The sequence below is a fragment of the Pelodiscus sinensis genome, chromosome 1, assembly GCF_049634645.1.
Source record: "Pelodiscus sinensis isolate JC-2024 chromosome 1, ASM4963464v1, whole genome shotgun sequence".
In the NCBI taxonomy this organism is placed as follows: domain Eukaryota; kingdom Metazoa; phylum Chordata; order Testudines; family Trionychidae; genus Pelodiscus; species Pelodiscus sinensis.
In genome coordinates, this window is record NC_134711.1 from 210,641,871 (window position 1) to 210,665,006 (window position 23,136).

General features: G+C 42.0%; 1 protein-coding gene across 7 annotated transcripts in view; it reads right to left on the reverse strand.

Annotated features, from left to right (window-relative positions):
• REPS2 (RALBP1 associated Eps domain containing 2) overlaps window positions 1-23,136 on the reverse strand; it is a 143,713-nt gene that overhangs the window by 88,204 nt on the left and 32,373 nt on the right. For 6 of the 7 annotated variants that reach the window (XM_006113357.4, XM_014568624.3, XM_006113356.4 and 3 more), the window contains exons 2-3: window positions 7,936-8,059; window positions 3,853-3,998 (exon numbers count right to left, since the gene is read on the reverse strand). In XM_006113357.4, coding sequence (XP_006113419.2) covers window positions 3,853-3,998; window positions 7,936-8,059 — 270 coding nt within the window. Of the gene's footprint in view, window positions 1-3,852; window positions 3,999-7,935; window positions 8,060-8,085; window positions 8,159-23,136 lie in introns of those variants that run through there. The other variant, XM_075914105.1, reaches the window with a different exon arrangement.

Genomic DNA, 23,136 nt, shown 5'->3' on the forward strand with positions numbered 1-23,136 from the left:
CTTACATCAGATCCCTACTTACAAACGGGGTGAGGCAACCCCGCACTAGCTGCTTCCCCCCAGCAGATCAGGGAGACGCAAAGCTAGCGCCCCCCCCCCCCCCCCCCAGCAGACCAGGGAGACGTGGAGCGGCTTTTCTCAGCAGACACCTCAACTTGAGAATAAAGGACTGAGGAAGTGAGGTGTGGGAGAATAAAACTGAGCTCTGGAGAAATGTTTGGCTAGAGTTTCCCCTACAATATGTACCAGTTCCGACTTACATACAAATTCAACTTAAGAACAAACCTACAGTCCCTATCTTGTACGTAACCCGGGGACTGCCTGTATATATGTTTATGTGCTTTAAACCTTGTAAATAACTCTCTTATGTCCTTTTCCTAGTGTGACAGACGCAGACTAGCTGTCTGCCACTCACTCGTGGAGGGGATACATGCTGGAGTTTAGGTGAACAGCTTTCTCTTTCCTGAGTACATGAAAGGCCAGGCCTAAGTCCAGCATAATCAGGCAGGCATCAACTGGAACTTGCTAGAAGCTACAGGCTGACTAAAGACCTGCAGCCAATTAAGGTCTATGGTGCTGCTTTAAAAGGGCTTCCCCCAGGCAAGGAAGGAGGAATTGCTGTGTACAGGAGCTGTGTGGGTGTGCGCTTAGGACTGACAAGCAGGTACTAAAGGAAAGGTGCAGGGGGGATTGTTTTGGGAAAAGCTACCAGAGTGAGAGTGGCAGTAACCCTGCCTGTTGCCACTGTCTTAGGGTGCCTGGGCCAGACCCTGGAGTAATGGGAGGGCCCGGGTTCCCTCCAACCTCCCCAGGACATCACAAAGATCTGCCTCGAGAAGGGAGATCAGGATTCAAGAGGGGATTTTCCCCAAATTTCTGAAGTAGCCTGTGATGAGTATGGCTCAGTAGGCTGTGGACCCTGCCTCTAGTAGAGAGAAAGAGGACATGTGGAGGGCCACAGCGAGCCTCTGAGGCTAACACTATCCACCAATAGTGCAAGACCCATGGGGACTAGCTGGAGCTTTGCCACACTAGTTAATGATTCTTTAGATTGTTTATTATAGAACTGATTACAGGTATTGTCATTTGTGTAAGATCTAAAGTTCAATGACCTAAGGTAAGCAACTGGACCTTTGAAAAGAGAACTAATCTGAATACTGCTGTGATCTTTGATGGTCTAACTCGATCTATTCATGGGACCGTCTATCATGATCTTGATATCAAGACAGGTGGGAATCCCTTTGGATAACTCCACGATAAAGCTGTTATAGAGCCCGAGGAGTTCATGCTTGATAACTAGTTGGTGAAATCTAAGTACAGAACTCACAACTGGTTGCGGGGCATAGATCAGCATTAACATCAAGCTCCCTGGCAATACCCGCCCTGGGCTCAGGAATAGTGTTTCCTGTAAGCTGAGCACTGAGGCAGCCACCCAGGAGAGATTCAGATGCTTCCCCACTGATTAGCAGAGCACCCACAGCTGGCAGCATGTATTCTACTGGTGGGCATACATTAAAAAATGCCTCCATGCACATAAACTTGATTCTGCACATGGATTGAAAAAACTAGAGGAACATTGCTGGAGAAGTTAATGATTCAACCAGTGGACTACATTTGGTGATGAATCCTGGTCACACACTGTCTGAGGCTCATGCATAAAAACACAACCAATCTGGGCTTTATGCCCGGCTTCTTAACAGTCTGCTCTGAGGTTAGTACTCACAATATTGAGCCACTCCAGACAGCTTGACAGGAGTCAGGAAGGGCTGTCTGCTCCCTTAGCCTTCCAGCATCTTCCTTAATTATGTAGTCACTAGGGACTGTACTTATGATAGAGATTCATTAGTTCTGCTGCTTTTTACACCAAAGTTGTCTATTCTTCCCCTCTGCATCATTCTCTTCCTCCTTCCAAAACAACAACTTTGAACTACATAAACAAAGTATAACATTTGAGCATGAACATGTACAAAGTAGGGATGTTAGATATCAGTTATTTGAGTAATCGTGTAGCTGCAACAAGTTTTAGCAGTTATACGGTTACTAAAATGCTCCCTCCCCGCTCCTGGCCCTACTCCCAGGGGAACCCTCTGCCACCCTTATTGCAGCCCTTGCTCCGGGGAGGCCCAACCTCCCCACGGACAGAGGCTGCTCTGGCATCCTGCCTGCCCCCCTGCACTAGTATCTCTGATACAGAGGCAGCAGCGGGCGGGGGTGGGGAGACAGGCAACTCCACAGAGCTGGTTTTGGAATCTGTCTAATGGGGAGCCAGCTTTTAAGCACAGGAAGCTCCACGGAGCCAGCATGTGCTGAGAGCAGGCTTAAAAGCCGGCTCCCCACACATATCGGCTCCCGACTGCTGCCCCCGTGCTGCTGCCTCTGAGAGAGGCAGCAGTGCAGGGGGGCAGGTGGCTCCCCGGGAGCTGATAAGCCAGTTTCCCCACATGTACCAGCTCCCTCCACGTTGCTGCGCCTCTATCAGAGGCAGCAGTGCTGGGCTGGAGGGAGGTGGGGGACAGGCGGCTCCCCCTGAGCTGCTGTCTCTGTAGGAGGTAGCAGGAGGGCAGAGGGTTCCGTGGGGGAAGGGGCTGAGTGTAGTTGTATGGCTTAACCAATAAGCCCAGGCTTACTGGTTAACTGTTTAAATGACTATACACTAATGTCGCTAATACACAGGACATTATACCTCTAACAAGCGATAACCCACAGTGATGACTTTACAGCAAATATGGGTAGAGGGAGAAAGAATGTGTGTATTTTTGCTGGGCAAGTTGTATTGATTTGTGTGTGAAACAAATTCACACACAAGCCATGCAGTCTCTCTCACATAATCAATGTAACTGTTGCGTGCAAATTTGCTATAAAGAAACGGTGATGACAGGACTACTCAACTTTAGAAACCTCGGGGGCCACAATGATACTCACAGCACATGCCAAGGGCTGCAACTTAAGTGGGGTTGCATATAAATGCAAATATATATACAAATAGCTTATTTCACACTGACGGGCATGAATACAAAGATTAAGGCAACACTACACAACACACAGGCCCCATTTAAGTCAATTCTGCTGATATTAATAAAATGCAGGTTACCCGATTTCCACCCATATTACAGCATTTTTAATGAGCAATGACAGTCCAGGTATTTAACTACTAAAATGTACTTCAACAGAAGACCATTATATTGACTACTTTTTTGTTTTGGTTCCACCTGCGGGCCCCATGTTGAGCCCCGTGTAAATCCAAACTGCACCGTGAGCAGCAAACAAAGGGGCCGCGTGCCGCAAACAAACAGGCCGCAAGCCGCATGTTGAGTAGCCCTGGATTAAGTTACCTCTGATATCACAATGGCATAGAATTCTTAGTATGACACAGGTTTTCAGCTATACTAAGGAATGTGCCTATGTCACAATGTAAATAAATGGCTGAGAACTTAAGAATTGGATGGTAATAGATCAAGAATCCCACGGATGATGGAACCTGGTCATACTCTAAACAAAAATAGCTTTCAAATATCCTTGTAGCAATTTCCATCACATCACACTGATGTAACAGACATTCTAGACTTCAGATTGGCAGAGTTACGGTCCTGCAATTTTATAGATAGATAATATGCAAAAAACACAATTTTATAGAAGTTCTTATAAATAAAATCCTCTGGCATTCAATTGGTACAAAAGAATATCAAATTAAAAGCAAAATCCTGCCAACAATTATTCACATGAATAGAATTAACCTTGCATGAGTCCCATTGAACTAATGGAATAAGAATGTATGAGTATTACTGTTCGCTGAACTGGACCCTAAAGTTACACTACAGACTAATATATTTGCCTTAAACAGAGCCTCGTTACCTGTTTATCCCCTTCATCTGCTCTTTTGAAGGAGTTTTTTTCCAAGGTAGCATGTGGCACCTGAAATTTAATTCCGTGTATTTCTGCTGCATTTCCATATCTCATTTCATCATTCTTCAGTGCCATAAAACGAGGAAGAGGCAATTCTTTATTTACAGAAAGAAAGAGAAGTTCAAATGAAACTAAAGTATATTAAAATTCTGTAAAGCAGTATCACAGTACAAAACCAATGAAAAATTAAACTATAAAATAAGAAATAGCACAAAGAATTACCCCAAAAAAGCACTTGTGGAATTCTTGGAATTATTTGTGTGTTTTATAGCAAATATTATGGCAATTAAAATGTACGTCTCTAACTTTGCACATACTTTATTACTGTAAAGACAAAGAGGTGCTTCGTTTGCAGTATGAATTCAACTCTCAAACTCATTTCTTATTTTACCCCTAGCCAGCACTGTTGTGTGTTGTTCTTTGATATCTACAAATATTTTCCAGGAGAAACTATGGGAGCAATCAATTTATTATTGCAAGATCATTGTATCCTCCATGCTGTTATTAGAAAAGAAAAAATGCCAAGTCAGACTGATTCAAAGCCCTGTAGCACTGTTGTGTCAGAAATACTACCATTTGCCTTAGCTCAAACTAAAGAGCGACATTTAAAACTTCATGCATCATCCAAAAATTCAACAAGTTCTAAGGAATTTTATCATCTGATTGTTGGAAATTTCCACTTCTCCACATAGTAAGTTTTAAGATCTATACAACAAAACAAACAGAATAAAGGTTCCTGGAATCAAACAAAACACTAAAGCATCTTTATAACCACTTAGATGTACAGCTGTTGCTATGAAATCAGTCTACTTTTACTGTACATTAACCATTCATTCCAACAGCTTTACTGTGTTTCTGAGGATAGTATAATTAGTGTTATTGATGCCTGGAAACATTTCAACAAGTGGGACATCAATCCAAAGACAGAAAATACCCTTGTTCAAGCAAATCTGTGTAGTAATTCCAGCTGCTGTACTTGTGAAACATACATATTGAATCTTACTTGATTCAGATTGCTGAAGTAATCAATTTCTCCACTAACTTTAATGCTCTAAAAATATCCTTAGGATAGACATAGCAGGAATCTGACCCAAAATCCCTATTTAATAATGTCCTCTTGACAGATTTATGGTTTATTGTTGGTTTAGAGCTTTTTTTTTTTGTGGTGTTTTGTTTTTAAATGCAATCCTTCAAAACAAAGTCAGAAACTATATGAAAATCCCAGCACTTAGGCTTGATGATCAAACAATGTATTAAGGAGCCTAGTCTTTTAGAAGTGCTTTAGACAAGATTCTTGACAATTTAATTTTCACTTCCCTGCTAGCTCATAATGATGAAACAACAAAGATAACAGGGAGAACAGGGTCCAAAATACATACACACATCAGCAGTCTCAACAAATGAAGTGCTCTGGATATACAGAGGGATGATCAAAGTCTAGGAACTGGGATCTCTTTCAAAACAGTGGTGAAAGTATAAATGCAAATTAAAACATAAACCCACACATGTGCACAGTCACGGGGATAATTTTAAAAAATTAGTTTAATTTGGAAGTAAAAAGGGCAAACTGAGGGCCCTAGCAGTGATTCTGTTACAAAACATATTTACAGTACGATTTTCAAATGGGGCACTACCATGTTGCATTCTTCCCAGGCTAGAGATGTAACCGGTTAGCATCACCCTTACCTGGTAATGCTTACCTGTAATGAGCTGCCCCATTGGATGGACCTGGCTCTAGCAAAAAGAAGGCAGGATAAGGGACGTCCTAAAGATAGGGAGGTGGGGTGAGTTCTGCTGTGGCCTAGGGGATAGGCAACAGCCTGGGGAGCCCTATGCAGGTGGGGTGGAGGGACAGTTCCAGCCCAGTAAGGCTGGTTGTGCCATGGACCAGAGCAGGTCTCTGCCCAGCCCAAACAGTCCATGGTTCATCGGGCCCAGGTGGACTGGAGCAGCCCCCCACCCACGGGATCATGGTTAAGAGGTTAATTGATTAAATGAGATTTTACATCCCTATCTCAGGTTCAGGCTTACTTCTGCAATCAGTCAGTCAGTCAGTATATATACTAGCCAATTAGCCCGTCATAAGACGGGATTTTCAGGTCTCTCCTCCATGTCAGTCTTCTCTCCTGAGCCTCCAGTCTCTCTCTCTCTCTCTCTTCTCCTCCTACTGCCTCCCCCTCTCCTCTCTCTCTCAGCTCTCCTACGCCTCCTGCCTCTCTCTCTCTGTCTCTCTTTCTCTTCTCCTCCTCCTCCTGCCTCTCACTCAGGGGACCACGGTGCCCAAATGGCCTTTTGGGCTCTGCGCTCCTCGTGCTGCATGGGGAGCGTGGAGCCCAAACGGTCGCTTGCACCACTTGCTCCCACGCGGCGGCCTGGCTGAGCAGCGCAGAAGTCAGCCGAGTACCATGGCGGGAGGCAAAGGAGGCGGTGACATTCACGGCCAGGGGGCAAGGCCTGGAGCCGCTGTCACGCCGCACGTCACCGCCCCGCCCCCCTTCCCTTCCCGCTGTGGCACTCGGCTGACTTCTGCGCCGCTCAGCCAGGGCCATCACGGAGGAGCAAGTGGCCGTTTGGGCCCCACACTCCCCATGCAACACGGGCCACCCAGAGGGAACAGCCAGCATTTCAGCATTACAGACTCTCAGACATTGGGCTACTATATATATGATAATATATAATATACACACACACGCACACTTTGATACCTGTAGTTCAACTGAAAACCTACCCTAATTAATAATGCCTTAATTCTGATTGACACCCAAGTGAGTACTTTTCAAAGATTTCAATAATCAGATATCAGTCAATAGAAGAATCAAGAATGACAAAATGGGACAAGAGAGCTGTGGAAGTGAGAGCTTAGACTTCTTCTTTTACCTGAAGCAGTTTACATTAAGAGACAGGATAGCTCAGTGACTTGAGCATTAGCCTGCTAAACCCAGGGCTGAGAGTTCAATCCTTGCATTTGGGACAAAAATTTGTCAGGGATAATACTTGGTCCTGCTGTGAAGGCAGGCAACTGAACTCCATGACCTTTGCCTTCCAGATCTAGGAGACAGGCAATCTCCATTAATTAACATTTTAGCACTAAAACAAATGCCTTTGAATGGATTCCTGGTTAGTAGGAGTGTAGCAGAAGTTGTTCTAATCCGGATTGTCACTGCACAGATTTTGTGTCAAAATGATACAACAGACCCAGGAAAGGATCAGAATTTTAGCTGCCCACTTTGAAGTTTAAATCCTTTGCTCAGGGGCTGGTGGTGCAGGTGGCACCAGGGAAGCAACATCTAATTACTTCCAGTTATAAGCCAGTAAAAATGTTCTTCCATCCCATCCACTTGGGATTTTTTTTTAAATCTCGTTAAAAAATATTTTTTTCTGCAGAGAAGCTGTACTTAATAATTTGAACAGGAAATGTGTTTGAAATCATCTTTAAAGCACCCTCTAACATTTACTGACACAGTACATTTTGCAATCTGTAGCCATTTTTTTCAACAGGTCAGTTTGCAAAGGAAGTCCCCACTCTGGCAGGATGGTCTGCACAAGCAGAACTCTGACCTCCCATGGAGCCACAACTTCAATAAAAGCTCTATGTAGTTGCAGGAATCAGCATGAGCAGACCTTTTAAGCCTAAGGTACCACACAGCATGAATGAGGATGGCAAAAATGGACTGACAATGATGACTGTTAATGGTCTGGCTATTTCTATAAAGCTTTTATAGATGCAGAAGCAGTATGAACTTATCTCTCTATATAATAAAACTTTGCACATAGAATCCAAGAATTTCATTATAAGTGGTACCCATAAATTATGTATTATAAAACTACCTTTACCTCTTCCCCTATATATATATATATATATATATATATATATATATATATATATATATAAATAAAAGTAGGGTTTTGCTTTATGGGTTTTGCTTTACAAACAGGTTGGAAGAAAAACTAAATGAAGCCAATAACACGCAATGAATGTTAAAGAAATGAACGAACAAGCTCACAGCACACTAAGCCATGTGAGCTACTTACCACACTTAAGGCTCTCTATCCGTACTGGAAAGCCAGACTGTGCTGCAGCAATTAGTTTCAAAGCAACATAAAATTGAGCTGGACCAAAGTAACCCACACGTTTTGCCCCACAAAGTTCTGTGATCTAGAAGAGAAAAAAAAAACACATACTTTGTAAAGTAACTTCTCCTTCTCTCTCTTAAGAAGCTTGCATTGAATCTTGAAGTAGAGAAGTCTTCTAGAACTAAAAATTCACAAGTTTATATGCAGTGCTTTATTAAAAATGAGCAATCTAGTCACTCTGTATACCAAATACCCCTGAATTTAAAATAAATAAGTAGTTATTTATTACTCCCTCCAGAAATGCTGCAGTGTAACATTGCTGCTATAAAATAGTTAACATGTTTCTACCTCAGGTGACTCTTTCAGTGGTAGGTGAAATGATTACAAGGGCTGTGTCTACACTGGCATGAATTTCCGGAAATGCTTAAAACGGAATACTATTCCGTTTTCAGTTTTTCTGGAAAAGGAGCGTCTACATTGGCAGGCTGCTTTTCCGGAAAAGCCCTTTTTCCGGAAAAGCGTCTGTGGCCAATGTAGACGCGCTTTTCTGGAAAAGAGCCCCGATTTCACGATCGGGGCTTTTTTCCGGAAAAGACTACTGGGCTGTCTACACTGGCCCTTTTCCAGAACAGTGTTCCAGAATAAGGACTTATGCCCGAGCGGGAGCAGAATAGTTTTTCCGGAATAGAGGCTGATTTTGTACAGTAGAGCATCGTTGCCTTTCCGGAAATTCAGGGCCAGTGTAGATAGCTCGCAGCTTATTCCGGAAAAGCAGCTGATTTTCCGGAATAAGTGGCCCAGTGTAGACACAGCCAGTGAGTATACAATATATGAAAACCCTTTGGGCTAAAAGCTGCACTGTAAATAGGAGATATTAATTATCATCATCTTGGTCCACCAATCATTCAGTTAATTACTTTTGACTATAAAATAAAAATCATAAATACTTTAAAATTATTTCATCAAAATAGTTTTATGAAAAGTTAACGAGGCTTACAATTAAACTCATCTCTCAACCACACACACAAGTTAGTGTCTACTAGTGCAAATTCACCTGCTCTGTTTATTAGACCTCAACAGTTTTGTCTGTGGAGAAGACAAACTTAGTTTTTCCCCATTCCATTCACCTGGTCTTCAGCTGAATAAACATTCACTACTGGTGAACTGGAAATGCAGACCAAAACTGAGGAGGCTACATCTACCCAACAAAACAAAACAAAACCACCCATAGGCCACAAGCCCCAGAGCCTGGGTCAACTGACTCGGGCTCCTGCTGTGGGGCTAAACAGCTGTGTAGGCGTTCGGGCTGGAGACCCTACCCCTTGCAGAGTTAGAGAGCCCAAGCTACAGCATAAGCATCTACTCTGCTATGTTTAGCAAGGAAGCACAAGTCCAAGCAAGCTGACCCAGGCTCTGAGACTCACTACCATAGAGGGGGTTTTTTGCTGTGTAGATGTAACCTGAAATTCAGAAAAGCTCCCACAACAGGCTTCAGGAAGATCTTCAGGTTAGAGTGAAGCCACGTTCCCTATGGGTGAAGAGGGAAGCCTCAACTTATTTGACTGATGATTCACATCTCCCAATCCTGTAGAGGTTGTACCGTCTAAGTGCAAAAATGAGATGGAACCTGACCTGTCACTCAATGGGTAAGCCTAACCTCCTGGGGAAACCACCAGAGTGCAGTATTCCCAAAGCAACAGCAACAAGGGAGAATTTGTTGTTCGATTTCACCAGTTCTAACAAACAGCACAAACGAGTAATTAGTTTTCTGAATGTATTTCAATTATTAGAGGATATAAGGAGAAGCAGTTATTAAAGAGTAAATACCTGCTCCCCTATAGACCTGAATCATCAAGAAAAATCATCAGTCAACTAACATTTTCCTTCCTAAAGGCTTCTCTACATGGTGGGGTTTTTACAGATTAGGTTTGTGTACACTAATTATTGTGAGAAACTAATCCAAACTAGTTTCATCCATAAAGCTGGCTTTTTATACTTCTGAATCAATGATAATTCAGTTAGCAATAACAATGAACAAAAGACAGAAGTGTTTCATAAATATTTCTATTTGGTATTTGGGGAAAAGATGTCTTAACATCACAACAATGACAATAACACTTTCTATTCCGTTAGTATTCAGGAGGATGTTAAACAGCAGCTACTGAAGTCAGAAATATTTAATCAGCAGGTTCAGATAATTTACATGCAAGAGTTTTGAAAGAGCTGACTGAGGAGCTACGCAGACTGTTAATATTAATTTTTCAATAGGTCTTAGAACACTTTCAAAAGTCTGGAAGAAATCTAATGTGCCAGTATCTAAAAAGGAATGGCCAGATTAATTTTAGTCCTGCCATCTGATATCAATCCTGGCTAAGATAATGGAGCTGGTTTCGGTAGGTCACTAGGACATAAAAGTTGTTGTTTCTAAAAAAAGCCGATTTAAAGTATTGTTCTCAATTTCTTAAAAAACCCCACAACCATTGAGACATTGGAATAAAAAGGTAATTCTTTTTTTATTTATTATTCATACTTTGTTCTGCTCTACCAGCTGACGGCAAATGTTACTTTTGTAATTTGTCCTTGAAGGCAATGCACATGAAGCAGTTTTTCCCAGCACAAATCTAAAAATTGTTCTTGCTCTTCCTCATTCCCTCCAAACAAGCTTGTACTGTAATCTCAAACATCTCTCATGATCTAGCTTCCAGTGCAAGAATTTTGAACAAAGCCTAGAGACTGAGGTTTGTTTTCTAGAAGGAGAGCAGCAGGTGGAATCAAAGATATTGACAGAATGGCACTGGGTTGACTGGCTAGGTGGAGCCACCTGAGGAGAGACTCAGCATCTAGACTTTCACTGGTTCAGAAATTAGAAAGCTGTAACTTCTCCTGTTTTTCCTCTATTCTGTTCATTTTGTTATTTCATACACTCACGCCCAGCTTATCTGCTTTGCCCACCTGCTACATCCTTTCTGCCACCATCCTCACACTTACTGGCTACGTCTAGACTAGCATGATTTTCCACAAATGCTTTTAACGGAAAAGTTTTCCGTTAAAAGCATTTGCGGAAAAGAGCGTCTAGATTGGCACTGACGCTTTTTCGCAAAAGCACTTTTTGTGGAAAAGCGTCCGTGCCAATCTAGACACGCTTTTGCACAAAAAAGCCCCGATCGCCATTTGTGCAAAACAAATCTGAGCTGTCTATACTGGCCCTTTTGCGCAAAAGCTTTGGGCTACAATGGGGCCCAGATTGGTATTCCTAGACACTATTTTAATATATATAATTAATAAGTTCCAACAGCTATTTTGTCTTCATGCTAGAAGGTGGTCTCCTAACCCATTTAGAAAAGCTTAGGCCTGGTCTACATTGATATTTTACATTGAACTTAGCCACATTAGGTTGAAAACAATAAATCCATTCTGTTGACTTTAAGAGCCACAATGTGAGTCCCACATAAGGATGTTAAATTGCGGTTAATTGACTAGTTGACGGAATTTCCACTGACTTCTCGACTAGTCGATAGGAACTTCCACATTACTCCTTTGAAATGTGTAAGAATCGCCAGCAGGAGCTCTTGTGCATTTCAAAGCCATGGAGCCCAGGGTCAGCGGGGGACTCGGAGTCTCCTGCTAACCCCGAGCTCCATGCTGCGCTACATGCTGCATGGAGCCCGGGGTCAGCTGGGGACTCCCCAGCTAACCCCGGGTTCCGCGCAGCAATTCCACAGAGCTCAGGGTCAGCTGGGGACTCCCCAGGTGATCCCATGTTCTGCTGAAATGCCACGCAGAGTCCAGGATCAGCTGGGCACTCCCCAGCTGACCCCGGGGTCCACGGTGCCATGGGGCATTTCAAAGGGGCAGCACCACACAGCTGAGCCTGGGATCAGCTCTATGGTTGTCCCCTTGAAATGCCAAAGTGGCGTTTATAGGGGCAGCACCCGTGGAGCCTGGGGTTAGCAGGGGACTCCCCAGCGGAGTCCAGGGGGAGCTAGGGACTCTCCAGCTGACCCCGGGTTCTGCACGGCATTTCACCAGGCTCCATAGCACTTCAGCATTTAAAAGGGGCAGCACAGCATAGCTGAGCCGTGAATCAGCTTTGTGGCGGCTGCCCCTTTGAAATGCTGCCTGGGGGTTCAGCTGTGTGGTGCTGCCGCTTTGAAGTACCCCTTCTTCCCCCCCTACTTTGCTGCCTCTGTCTGATAGAGGCAGCAAGGGGGCGCGAGGGGGGAAACAACCAGTCGACTGACTGATAAGCATTTGCTTATCGGATAGTTGACTAGTCCTTAACATCCTTAGTCCCATACTTAGCTTTTGATGTTTGAGGTGTGATGTGTGTTGATAGAAAGAATTTGCTTCAGAAGCCACCAAGAACTTACCCCTGCAATAAACCCTGTTGCCAACTTTGTCCACAAATCTATAAAAGTAACACCATCACAGAACCTAACCACATAAGCCACAACATCAGAGGCTCATACAACTGCACATCCACTAATGTGATATATACCATAAAGTGCCAGCAGTGCCCCTCTGCCATGTATATTGGCAGAACTGAACAGCCTCTACCGTAAAGGTTAAATTGGACATAAGTTGGATATCAGAAATGGTAATACACAAAAACTTGTAGGTGCACATTGTAACCTACTTGGGCAATTCATTAATGGATTGAAAAGTAGACTTTCTTCTACAAAGGAATTTCAGAAACCAACTACAGAGAGAAACTGTGGAACTGGCCTTCATATGCAAATTTGACACTCATGGCTTAAACAAAGACAAACTGAATGGGCCATTATATTCAACAACCAAATCACATCAAAAGCTAAGCATGGGAAACTTACAGCCCAATCAGTCTCATTAGCACCAGCACTACAATTGACAGGTATCCCCCCCCTTCTTTTTTTGTTATTAGTTGGGAGGTTCCTCTTTTTCTCCACTTGCATCTGAGGAAGTGAGTTTCTCCCACAAAAAGCTCATGATAATATATGTATTTGTTAGTCTCTAAGGTGCTACACATTCTCCCAGTCCCAAAAAACAGACACGGTCCCAGGTCAATTTATGCCTCAGATCTTACTCAAAAGAGCACGCAACACCAATCCTTTAAAATCTAAAGGTTTATTAATAAAAGAAAGAAAAGGGTTGAGAGTGAGATTGCCAAAAGCCTGCATCAAGAACTTGGTGATTGATGTACGTAATGTGTTCTCTCTAACAAAGATGTTACAAACTGCCAGCTTAAAAGTCTCTGGTGTACACATCCTGTGTCAGGATGGGTCTGCAAATCCTCCCCAGCTCTCTGTCCCTATCAAGGATGCATCTGGAATCAGGAGCAAGATTCAAGACAAAATGTAGACAGCCTCATGGTACTTCCATATTCTGGCTGTCCCCCAAACTGGAGCTGGTCACATGATCAAGTGATCTGTCTATGTTTTGTGTGGAAGTAGCCATGATGTATTGGCTGGTTTGCAGACTTCCAGACACATTCCTCGGGTGTGTATTGGCAACTCTGAGAGCCATTGTCCATGAAGCATCACTAATTAGCACAGCCATTCACTGAATTCCTCAAAAATAGGGGTTGAGACCTATTGCTCTCTCCCAGAGTATATTTAAAATACAAGAACAAAACCCATAGTCATAACTTCACATACAAAAATCATACAAGTATATGAGTAGAATACATAGAATCAGCCGAGCATAAGTTTTCATTTGACACCTCACATGGCCCACTTTGTACAGAATTTGGAGCAAACACCACCCATGGGTGCAACAGTGATCTGTCTGCTCACATTAAAATCCAATAATGTGACAACACCAAAGAGAGGGAGTTCTCCCATCAGCATAATAAATCAACTTCCACAAGAGGCAATCAATATGTCTGTGGGAACAGCTCTCCCATATACTTACTGCTGTCCACCAGATGCTTAGGCTGCTGTAACTTAAGTTGCTGGGGGGGCAGGGAGTGAAGGTGGCTTTTTCACACACCTGAATGAGCTTAAATAGTGTTCTGTTGCTACAGTCAAGCAAATGAGAAAACATATCAACTTCTCATAAAATGAGGGGGATCTGTAGCACCCAAGGGCACTCCTGTCTGTCTGCACGTGTCAGTCTTACCACACAAGTGTGAGACAGCCTCACAGAGTGAGTCTGTTTTCTGTTTGGTACACATCAGTGTCTCGGTAATAATGTCAATTTAGTGATCAGCATTCATTTTTAAATATATTCCTCTTTAAAACGTTATGTTTCTTTAAAATGCATTGACTCTAAAACAGTATCTTCGTAATTTGTCCATTATCTTCTACTTTCAACATATATTTATGAAAATGTATAGAAAATGTCTGGGACATAGCTGTCAATAGATCCCAGATGCCCTGACTCACAGTTTTACTCCTGAGCCATTACTTTATCCTTCATTTTCAATACCCAATTAAAAGAGGAGTTCTATACAGGCTGAACATAATTATCCAAGTTGGAATTTGGCCAGGACTCCAAAGTCAGAAACTCAAATATTCATCCATTTGTAAAAATCTAATTTTCTAGAGGGTAAACTGAAAACAGGATATAATTTTTTCTAGTACTGACACAGTGGAAACTTCTGCTTTAGCTCACGTGCAAAAGCTGTGTGTTCTGCAGCAGAGGAGAGGTTGGTGTGTTCTCACTGTCCTTATTGTATGCAGCCATGTATTGTTACATTAGTTCAGTAGGTTACAATATTGGTCTCACAGAGACCAAAAACTGCAAATTGGTAGGCAGCAGAACCAGTCAAAAAGTGTGGCCAAAAATGTATTAACTCTCATTAAATCTCAGTGAAACAGCAAGGCACACAAGATCAAATGCCCCCAAATAACATATTCTCTCTCTGGTGGTACACAACAGCTGCTAAGTTTTCAGTAACAAAATGTACTGAGTCTTCTTCTGACAGAATCAACACATTCCTTGAAAATCAAAACTGAAGGTGGAGCATATCAACTATAATTTATTGTGTTATCAATAAAGTTAATATTATTAGCCAAAATATTTAAAACATTTGTTTAATCTCTCAACATAAATAAGTACTCTAAGACAGTACAGTAATGCATTTGCACTTACTTCCAGTAACCCTTTCTTCCTACCATTTACACAGTAAGGAAGTATAAAACAGGTAGTAAAATTTTGTGGATACCGCCTACAATAAAATGGTTTTGCTGCTTCATGAGAAACAATATATTTACATCAGGGGTCGGCAACCTATGGCTCACGAGCCAAATATGGCTCACTAGGGAGCCAGATATGGCTCTTCTGGAGCCCCAACTCATCCTAGGGATGTTAAATATCGGTTAACTGAATAGCCGATTAACCTTGTGAATTTTTATTGGTTACTCGACTATTCTATAGTCGCTGGGGGTGGGGCTGGCAGCCAGTGCGCTCTGGCCCCACTCCTGAGGAGCTCCCTGCCATCTCGTGCTGCTGACTCTGTATCCAAGTCAACAGGGCGGGGTTCCAGGCAGCAGCTGGTCGGAAAGGGGGGGCAGTTTAAAAACCAGCTCACCTTGCGCTGCTGCCTCTAATACAAGCCCCCAATTAGGGCCCATAACGTCCTTGAACACACCCCACACACCAACCCTGAGCCCATCATACACCTGAACCCCCAGCCCTGAACTCCTCATACCCCCACATTCCCAGCCTCCTGCCATAAGGCTGACAGAAGACAGCCTGAATGTGTGCATGAAGCTGGATTTGACCAGTTATGATGTAAACTTCAAAGAAATGTCCAAATAGATGCAGCAGCAGAAGTCCCATTAAATAAAGTCTGTGGGAACAATGTTTCAATTTAGGGATGTAAAGGACTACAGTCGGTCCCCGATTTACGAATGGTCGATTTACAACCATTCACATTTATGACCAAACCTCCCATTAAGCGATCATAAAGGTGGTCCCTGAGTTACAAACGCGACCCACGCTTATGAACAGCGTGGTCGCAATGTAAATCAATGGGGTACAACTTACGAATATTTTGAGTTACGGCCAAATGTTTGGTCCGTAACTCGTTCGTAACTCGGGGACTGGCTGTAGTTGACTAGTTGCTTCCCCCGCCTGCTGCCTCTATCTGATAGAGACAGAGAGTGGGGGGAGAGAAAAGACTGGTACTCCAAAGTGGCAGCACACAAGGACTCCCCAGCTGACCCTTGTGTGACGCTGCAGCTTTGAAAGGCTGCGTGGAGCCCAGGATGACCCCACACTCCACATGACATTTTCACAGAACCTGGGATCAGCTGGGGACTCCCCATCTGATCCCGGGCTCTGTGTGGCATTTCCGTGGAACTCCCCAGCTGACCCTGGGTTCTGCAGAAATGCCACGCAGAGCCCGGGATCAGATGGGGAGTCCCCTGCTGACCCCAGCTTTGCACGGCATTTCAAAGCAATAGCACCATATGGAGCCTGGTGTCAGCAGGGGACTCTGAGTCCCCCATTCACCCCAGGCTCCATGCGGGTGCTTCCGTTTTGAAATGCACAAGAGCCCGTGCTTGGGACTCTTGTACATTTCAAAGCTGGCACGCCGAGTGTAGCCCGGGGCCAGCGGGAAGTCCTGCTGACTCTGGGCTCCACGTGGGCGCTTCCGCTTTGAAATGCACAAAAGCCCCCACTGGGGCTCTCATACATTTCAAAGGAGGAATGCAGAAGTGCCTATTGACTAGTCGATAGAAATCCATCGACTAGTCAACTAGTAAATGAATTAATATTTAACATCCTTAGTCAATACTGTGCTACTGTGACTCTACGGACAGTTTGAATTGAGTGAATGGGGCTAAAGTGCATAATGGAAACAAAGAACTCTCTAATGCTGAGGGTACAGTTTCAGCTCTGTCACAGACTGTCCCTTCTTCCGAACTTACAACATATCATTTGGCCTCTCTTGTTCAGCTTCCCTGTCTTTAAAATGAGGGTGGTAAGAGCTATCCACCTTAAAGGTTAAATTTATATTGGGAAAATGCTTCAAGATTCTTGGATTGAAATCATAGCAGTACAACATTTATTAGATAACATCTCTAGCTAGACTGTGGAGTCTTTGAGCCTTGTAAGGAGGCCTTATGAGATGGAAAAGACACTATTGCGATTCTAGAAAATACATGAAGGGTGGGTAAAGTTCATGGCTGTAATTTTCAAAGTTGAGTAGGGCAGGTTACCTCACACCTCCCATTCAAATTAGAAAGGTATCTATTCTCATTAGTTTTGCAAAATTTTGACTGATGTTCTCTGATTCAAAAGTGGAACAGTAGCTAGAGAAGGAAAATGAACCAGAATTTGGAGAGAGACTACTGTATTTCACTGTGAAACAAAGGAGGATCCCCTGACTAACATGACATGAGTGGTTTTTAGATCTGTTTGTGCACTATGGGAGAGAAAAACAGAAGGAAATGTAGGTGAGTTGTGTTATTTGATAGCAAGGAGGCAGAAAAGGTCACAATAAGATCTGGTCAACATTTTCCTATTTTTGAACAATGACGCTGATTTCTTTTTTCAATGGAAAAATTTCAAATGTTTTCACAAATTTTTTTCAAAATACCCAGCTGTAGTCACAAGGGAGGTGCTTTTTCCTATAAAGATCAATAAATGCAGAAGCACCTTGCACTTTTATCTTGGTCAAACAATAGCAATTCTGTTCCCATTTTAGGCTTCCATAAGCAAAACAACTTAAGAATATTACAGTAAGTTTCTATGATACACGTTCCATTTCACAGCAAAATACACCTAAGCAAATTCTTAACTTTCAGCCCATGTGTAGTCCTATTGAAATAAATGGAACTCTCATAGGTCTGAAGTTATACAAGCTCAGGTACTTGGCTGAATCAGGGCCATAAAGTTGTATTTGTCTTAAGAGGACTAGGTCTAGTTCTCTTTATGAAGCTTGTCATCACATACATAATATTTATTATCTTTAGTAGCCACATAAAAACAAATGTTCCACACTGTTCTATCACCGAGGAAAAGAGCTCAGCAAGGTTACAAGGGAAGAGAGATTAGGCAAAGCCTCCACTCATTGCTCCCTCTTACAGGTAATAGGCAAAAACAAGCATCCATATAAAATGTGTTAGTGCTGAAACTTGTAAACCTCTCCTCTACATGGCTGTGCATGTGCAGGCGGCACTCAGGAAACATATTCTAAGTTATGCAGTGTTGATTGCTCTGTTGATCTTCAGGGCCCTGATGTTAATAATGACTATATTACTGTATTGCCTTAACTGGGACAAAATGTAAAAGTAGTTAGGGTATTTTAAAACTGTATTTCACATTTGTTTGTCTTTTTAATAATGCCAACTTTCAGGAATAAAACAGATGGGCTGAAAACTCAATCATAGAATCCTAGAGCTATGGAAGAGACTTTAGGAGGTCATCAATCCAGCTCCTCACCCAAAGCAGGACCAACCCCAACTAAATCATCCCAGTCAGGGCTTTGTCAAGCAGGGACTTAAAAATCTCTCAGGATGGAGATTGCACCACCTCCTTAGGTAACCCATTCCAGTGCTCCAACCACCCTCTTAGTGAAATAGTTTTTCCTAATATCCAACCTAGACCTCCCCACTGTAACTTAAGACCATTGCTCCTCATTCTGCAATCTGTCACCACTAAGAACAGCTTCTCTCTATCGTCTTTGAAACTTCCCTTAAGGTAGTGAAAGGCTACTATCAAATCCCCCTCACTTTTCTGAAGATTAAACAAGCCCAGAACCCTCAGACTCTGCTCATAAGTCATGTGCTCTAGCCCCCTAATCGTTTTTGTTGTCCTCTGATGGACGTTCTCCAATGCGTTCACATCCGTTCTGTAATGGAGGACCCAGAATCGGACGCAGTATTACAGATGTGGCCTCGCCCATGCCAAATAAAGGGAAATAATCACTTCTCTAGATCTGCTGGCAATGCTCCTCCTAATGCACCCTAATATGCCATTGGCTTTCTTGGCTACAAGGGTGCACTGTAGACTCATATCCAGCTTTTCATCCACTGTAAGCCCCAGGTCTTTTCTACTGAACTGCTGCTTAGCCAGTCGGTCCCCAGCCTATAGCGGAGCTTGGAATTCTTCCATCTGAACTGCAGGACTCTGCACTTGTCCTTGTTGAACTTCATCAGATTTCTTCTGGCCCAATCCTCCAATTTGTCTAGGTCACTCTAGACCCTATCCCTGCCCTCCAACATATCTACCTCTCCCGCTAGCTTAGTGTCATTCGCAAACTTGCTGAGGGTGCAATTCATCCCCTCATCCAGGTTATTAATAAAGATGTTGAACAAAACCGGCCCTAGAACTGACCGTTAGGGTACCCCGCTTGAAACCAACTTCCAACCAGATATCGAGCTGTTGATCACTACCCATTGAGCCCAACAATCTAGCCAGTTTTCTATCTACTTCACAGTCCATTTATCCAATCCATAATTCCTTAATTTGCTGGCAAGAATACTGTGGGAAACCATATCAAAAGCTTTGCTAAAGTTAAGGTATATCCCAAGAAACATGTTGTTAGAAATAATATGAATAAAAAGGTACATGGAGACTAGCAGCTTTTCCAATTCTCTAACAAATGTTACATTGACACATAAAGAGTTTGATTTTAACAACATTATACTCCCACACTTGGAGAGATGTTGCTAAGTAGTTCATTAGCCATTTTTCCTTTCCCTTTTTCTTATTCTTTAACTTAATTGAAACTTGATTTTTAGGCAGAAATCATTAAGACACTTGGATGACGGGTCACTAAGAATCTCGAGTCAATGGATGCTGACAATGGAAAGTCGGTACATTTTCTAAATGAAACAAAGATCAGTGTTCCTATTGATATATTTTATAAAAACAATAATTTTTTTCTAATTTTGCTTCAGTGTGAAAACTCGGTTCAGCGTCTAAATGTTTAAGAATGACCTATCCTGACTGCATAAATTGTTCAACATTCCCACAAATACTTAGTAAAAATACCATTCAAGTAATATAATACTTTAGGACAGTCAAAATTATGCTTGAAGTGAATGTTCCATAATAATTACTAGAATGGGAAGAAGAGAATTCACATATCTTCCCCCCCTTAGAGCTGCAGCAGATTTTTTATTAAGCAGTAACAAGCTGTAATGGTAACAACAGTAAATTTACCATTTATATTGATTTATCATATGAAGGCTAATGTTGCAATCAAAAGGGTTAAATTTTGTTCTTAAAAACATAACTTAAAAGTAGAGATTCTGTTGTACTCTTTAGAATATGTGATCAGCCGCTATATCTGTTGAATGTTTGCAGTGGCATATAGGTCTGATGTAAAACCAATGAAACTGGCAAATGTCAGAATTAAGGTGGCTTGTACAACCTTCATTCTAACCCCTTTGAAAAATTATGATGATAGTTTTTCCATCCTCATGTAGGAAGCCTGGAGCAGAGTTAGGAATAGGACCTAGTTCTCTTGGGTCCCAATCCAGTGTCTTAAACAGCAGAACATCTTTTTTCTTCTTAAAACCCTCTGCCTTATTCATTGTCCTACCTGTGCAGTGAATGATGCCAAATTCCGGTTTCACAAATAATATTAAACACTGTACAGTTATTATTTATTTACATTTATTTTCTCTCAAGTAAATCAATTTGAGTATTTTACAAGAGCAAGTGCAAAACTACTAATTTCTTGAAGAGTTAGTGGACACAATAAGAGATGTTTTAACATGTGAGAAAAAAATGAGTCGTTATTGTTGTATAGTGATGTTTAACAGTAGCATAAAGAGTACACACCAGTTCTTACATGTTTCTAGTATAATCTCTCCTTGATACACATATGCAGATATACAAAGAGAAGAGACTTATTAAAACCTTCTAAAATCTACACATGTGGTTAGGGTTATCATGTGAAGCTAGATAATTTCATGGAGGTTGAGTCCATAAAAAACTATTAGCCAGGGGATAGAAATGGTGTCTCTGGCCTCTGTTTGTCAGAGGCTGGAGAAGGATGGCAGGAGACAAATCGCTTGATCATTGTCTTCGGTCCACCCTTTCTGTGGCACCTTGTACTGGCCACTGTCGGCAAACAGGCTACTGGGCTAGATGGACCTTTGGTTTGACCCAGTACGGCCATTCTTATGGTCTTATGTTCATTACCTGTTTGCAGCCTATCATATTTTGTTTAACTCTCTATAGTGTAACTATTTTATTAACATGTAGATAGTTATGTGACATCCTTGATTAAGGCATAATTATAACAAATATATACACATACACAAAGATGTGTATACAAAACCAAGATTATTTTAGTTCTACCAAACCAAAGTAAAATTTGTTCACATTTTCTGTTCAAGGCCCACTGAGGAAGATGGAAATTATTATTTGCTTGTAGCTTCTTAGGAAAACAGGCATGGGAAAAGTTGTGACAATTATAAACATTCCACTGAGGAGCAAAGCAGGCAAAATAATGACACAATGCAGAAGAGCTTGATACCCAAAAGGACTTGTCAGGAAATGCTTCGTGAATCCCAAAATAACTTTATAAAAAAATTATGTATTGTCTCATTGTCTCTCATTTGAGTAATGGCAGAAACACATTAGCTCTAAAATGAACAATGGAAGTTATCCAAAATAAATAAATACAGTTTTGAATGTCAGATATTGTAAAATGTCATAACAATCTCTCTAATATTTGGGCATTGTACTATAGCTCCTAATTTTTTTTTTAAATCACTTATGCTTGCTTTCATGACAATACCTGTTGTTTTCTTTTTCCACCTGGAGAAGGGCAAAAACACACTGACAGAGCCAAAAAAGTACCCAGACATGAACTACTTCAAGACAAAAGCTCCCAAATCAGAGGCTCATTTAACTGCACATCCAGTAGTGTGATCTATGCAGGGCCGACTTATCCATTAGGCACAGTAAGCACAGTGCCTAGGGCCCACGATACTTTTAGGGGCCCACGAAAATGTTTTAATTTCTTTTAAATTCAGAAGGAAAAAAATGAACTTTTAGGGTCGAAGAAAATGTTTTAATTTTTTTCTCACATCAGAAAAAAATGAAACTTTTAGGGCCCACGAAAATCTATTAAATTTTGCCTAAAACAGAAAAAAAAATGTTGAAGTATTTAAAGTTATATCAAAAATAATTTTTAATATTGATATTATTATGGTGGAAGGGGCCCACGAAGGCAAAAGTGCCTAGGGCCCACGAAAGTCATAATGCGGCCCTGGATCTATGCCATCAAATGCCAGCAATGCCCCACTTCAATATATATTGGAACAACTGGACAGTCCCTACGAGACAGAATCAAAGGATACAAATCAGATATCAGTAAAGGGAACATACAGAAACCTGTTGGTCAACACTTTAATCTGCCTGATCACTAGTTAAGAGATCTTCAAGTTGCTTTTTTGTTACAGACCAATTCCACAAGCCAAATACACAGGGAAGGGTTGGAACTACAATTCATTCACAAGTTTAATTCTCACGCCAATGGTTTGAATTGAGATACTGGATGGCTAGGACATAATCAAGCAAACAACAATGAAGGTGTCAATGATTCTTTGTCTGTGTAGATTCTGGTGTTTGTACTCTTCCTCTCTAAATGCTAACAATTGATCCTTATCTGCTTCCTTTACTATCCAGTCTTTAGGTGTTTATAGACTATCAGTTTTGCCTGTTATATACCCACTCGGTTTTCCCTTTGATATTTATATACCCACTGCCTCTTTTTGCCAGTTTCTCCCCCGCTCCCCCATTTAATCTTGGTTCTGGACATCCAACACTCTGGTCATCTGAAGAAGTGGGCTGTGCGCCCATGAAAGCTCATGATGCCATCTACATGTTTTGTTAGTCTTTAAAGTGCTACCAGACCATTTGTTGTTTTTTAAGTTTATCCTGTTCAGATTAACTCGGTTACCCCTCTGAAGCTTTTAAACAGTTAACGAGTTATCCAGACTTACCAGCATGTTTATTAGGTATTCGGTTAACCAGAGGGCCTGGCTGGCTGGACCAGCTTCCCCACCCATAGAAGCCCAGCAGGTAGGAGGACCCCGACCACCGCAGGCTGGAGCAGACCCCAGCCCGGGGGGCCGTGTTGAGCTGGAATAACCCCCTCTGCCTGCTATCACTGTTTAACCATTTAAACAAATCGTTTAACCAGTTAACAATTTTAGGGGAGGGTTACATCTCTATTTGCAACACTCAAAATCCTTGTCTCCATCACAT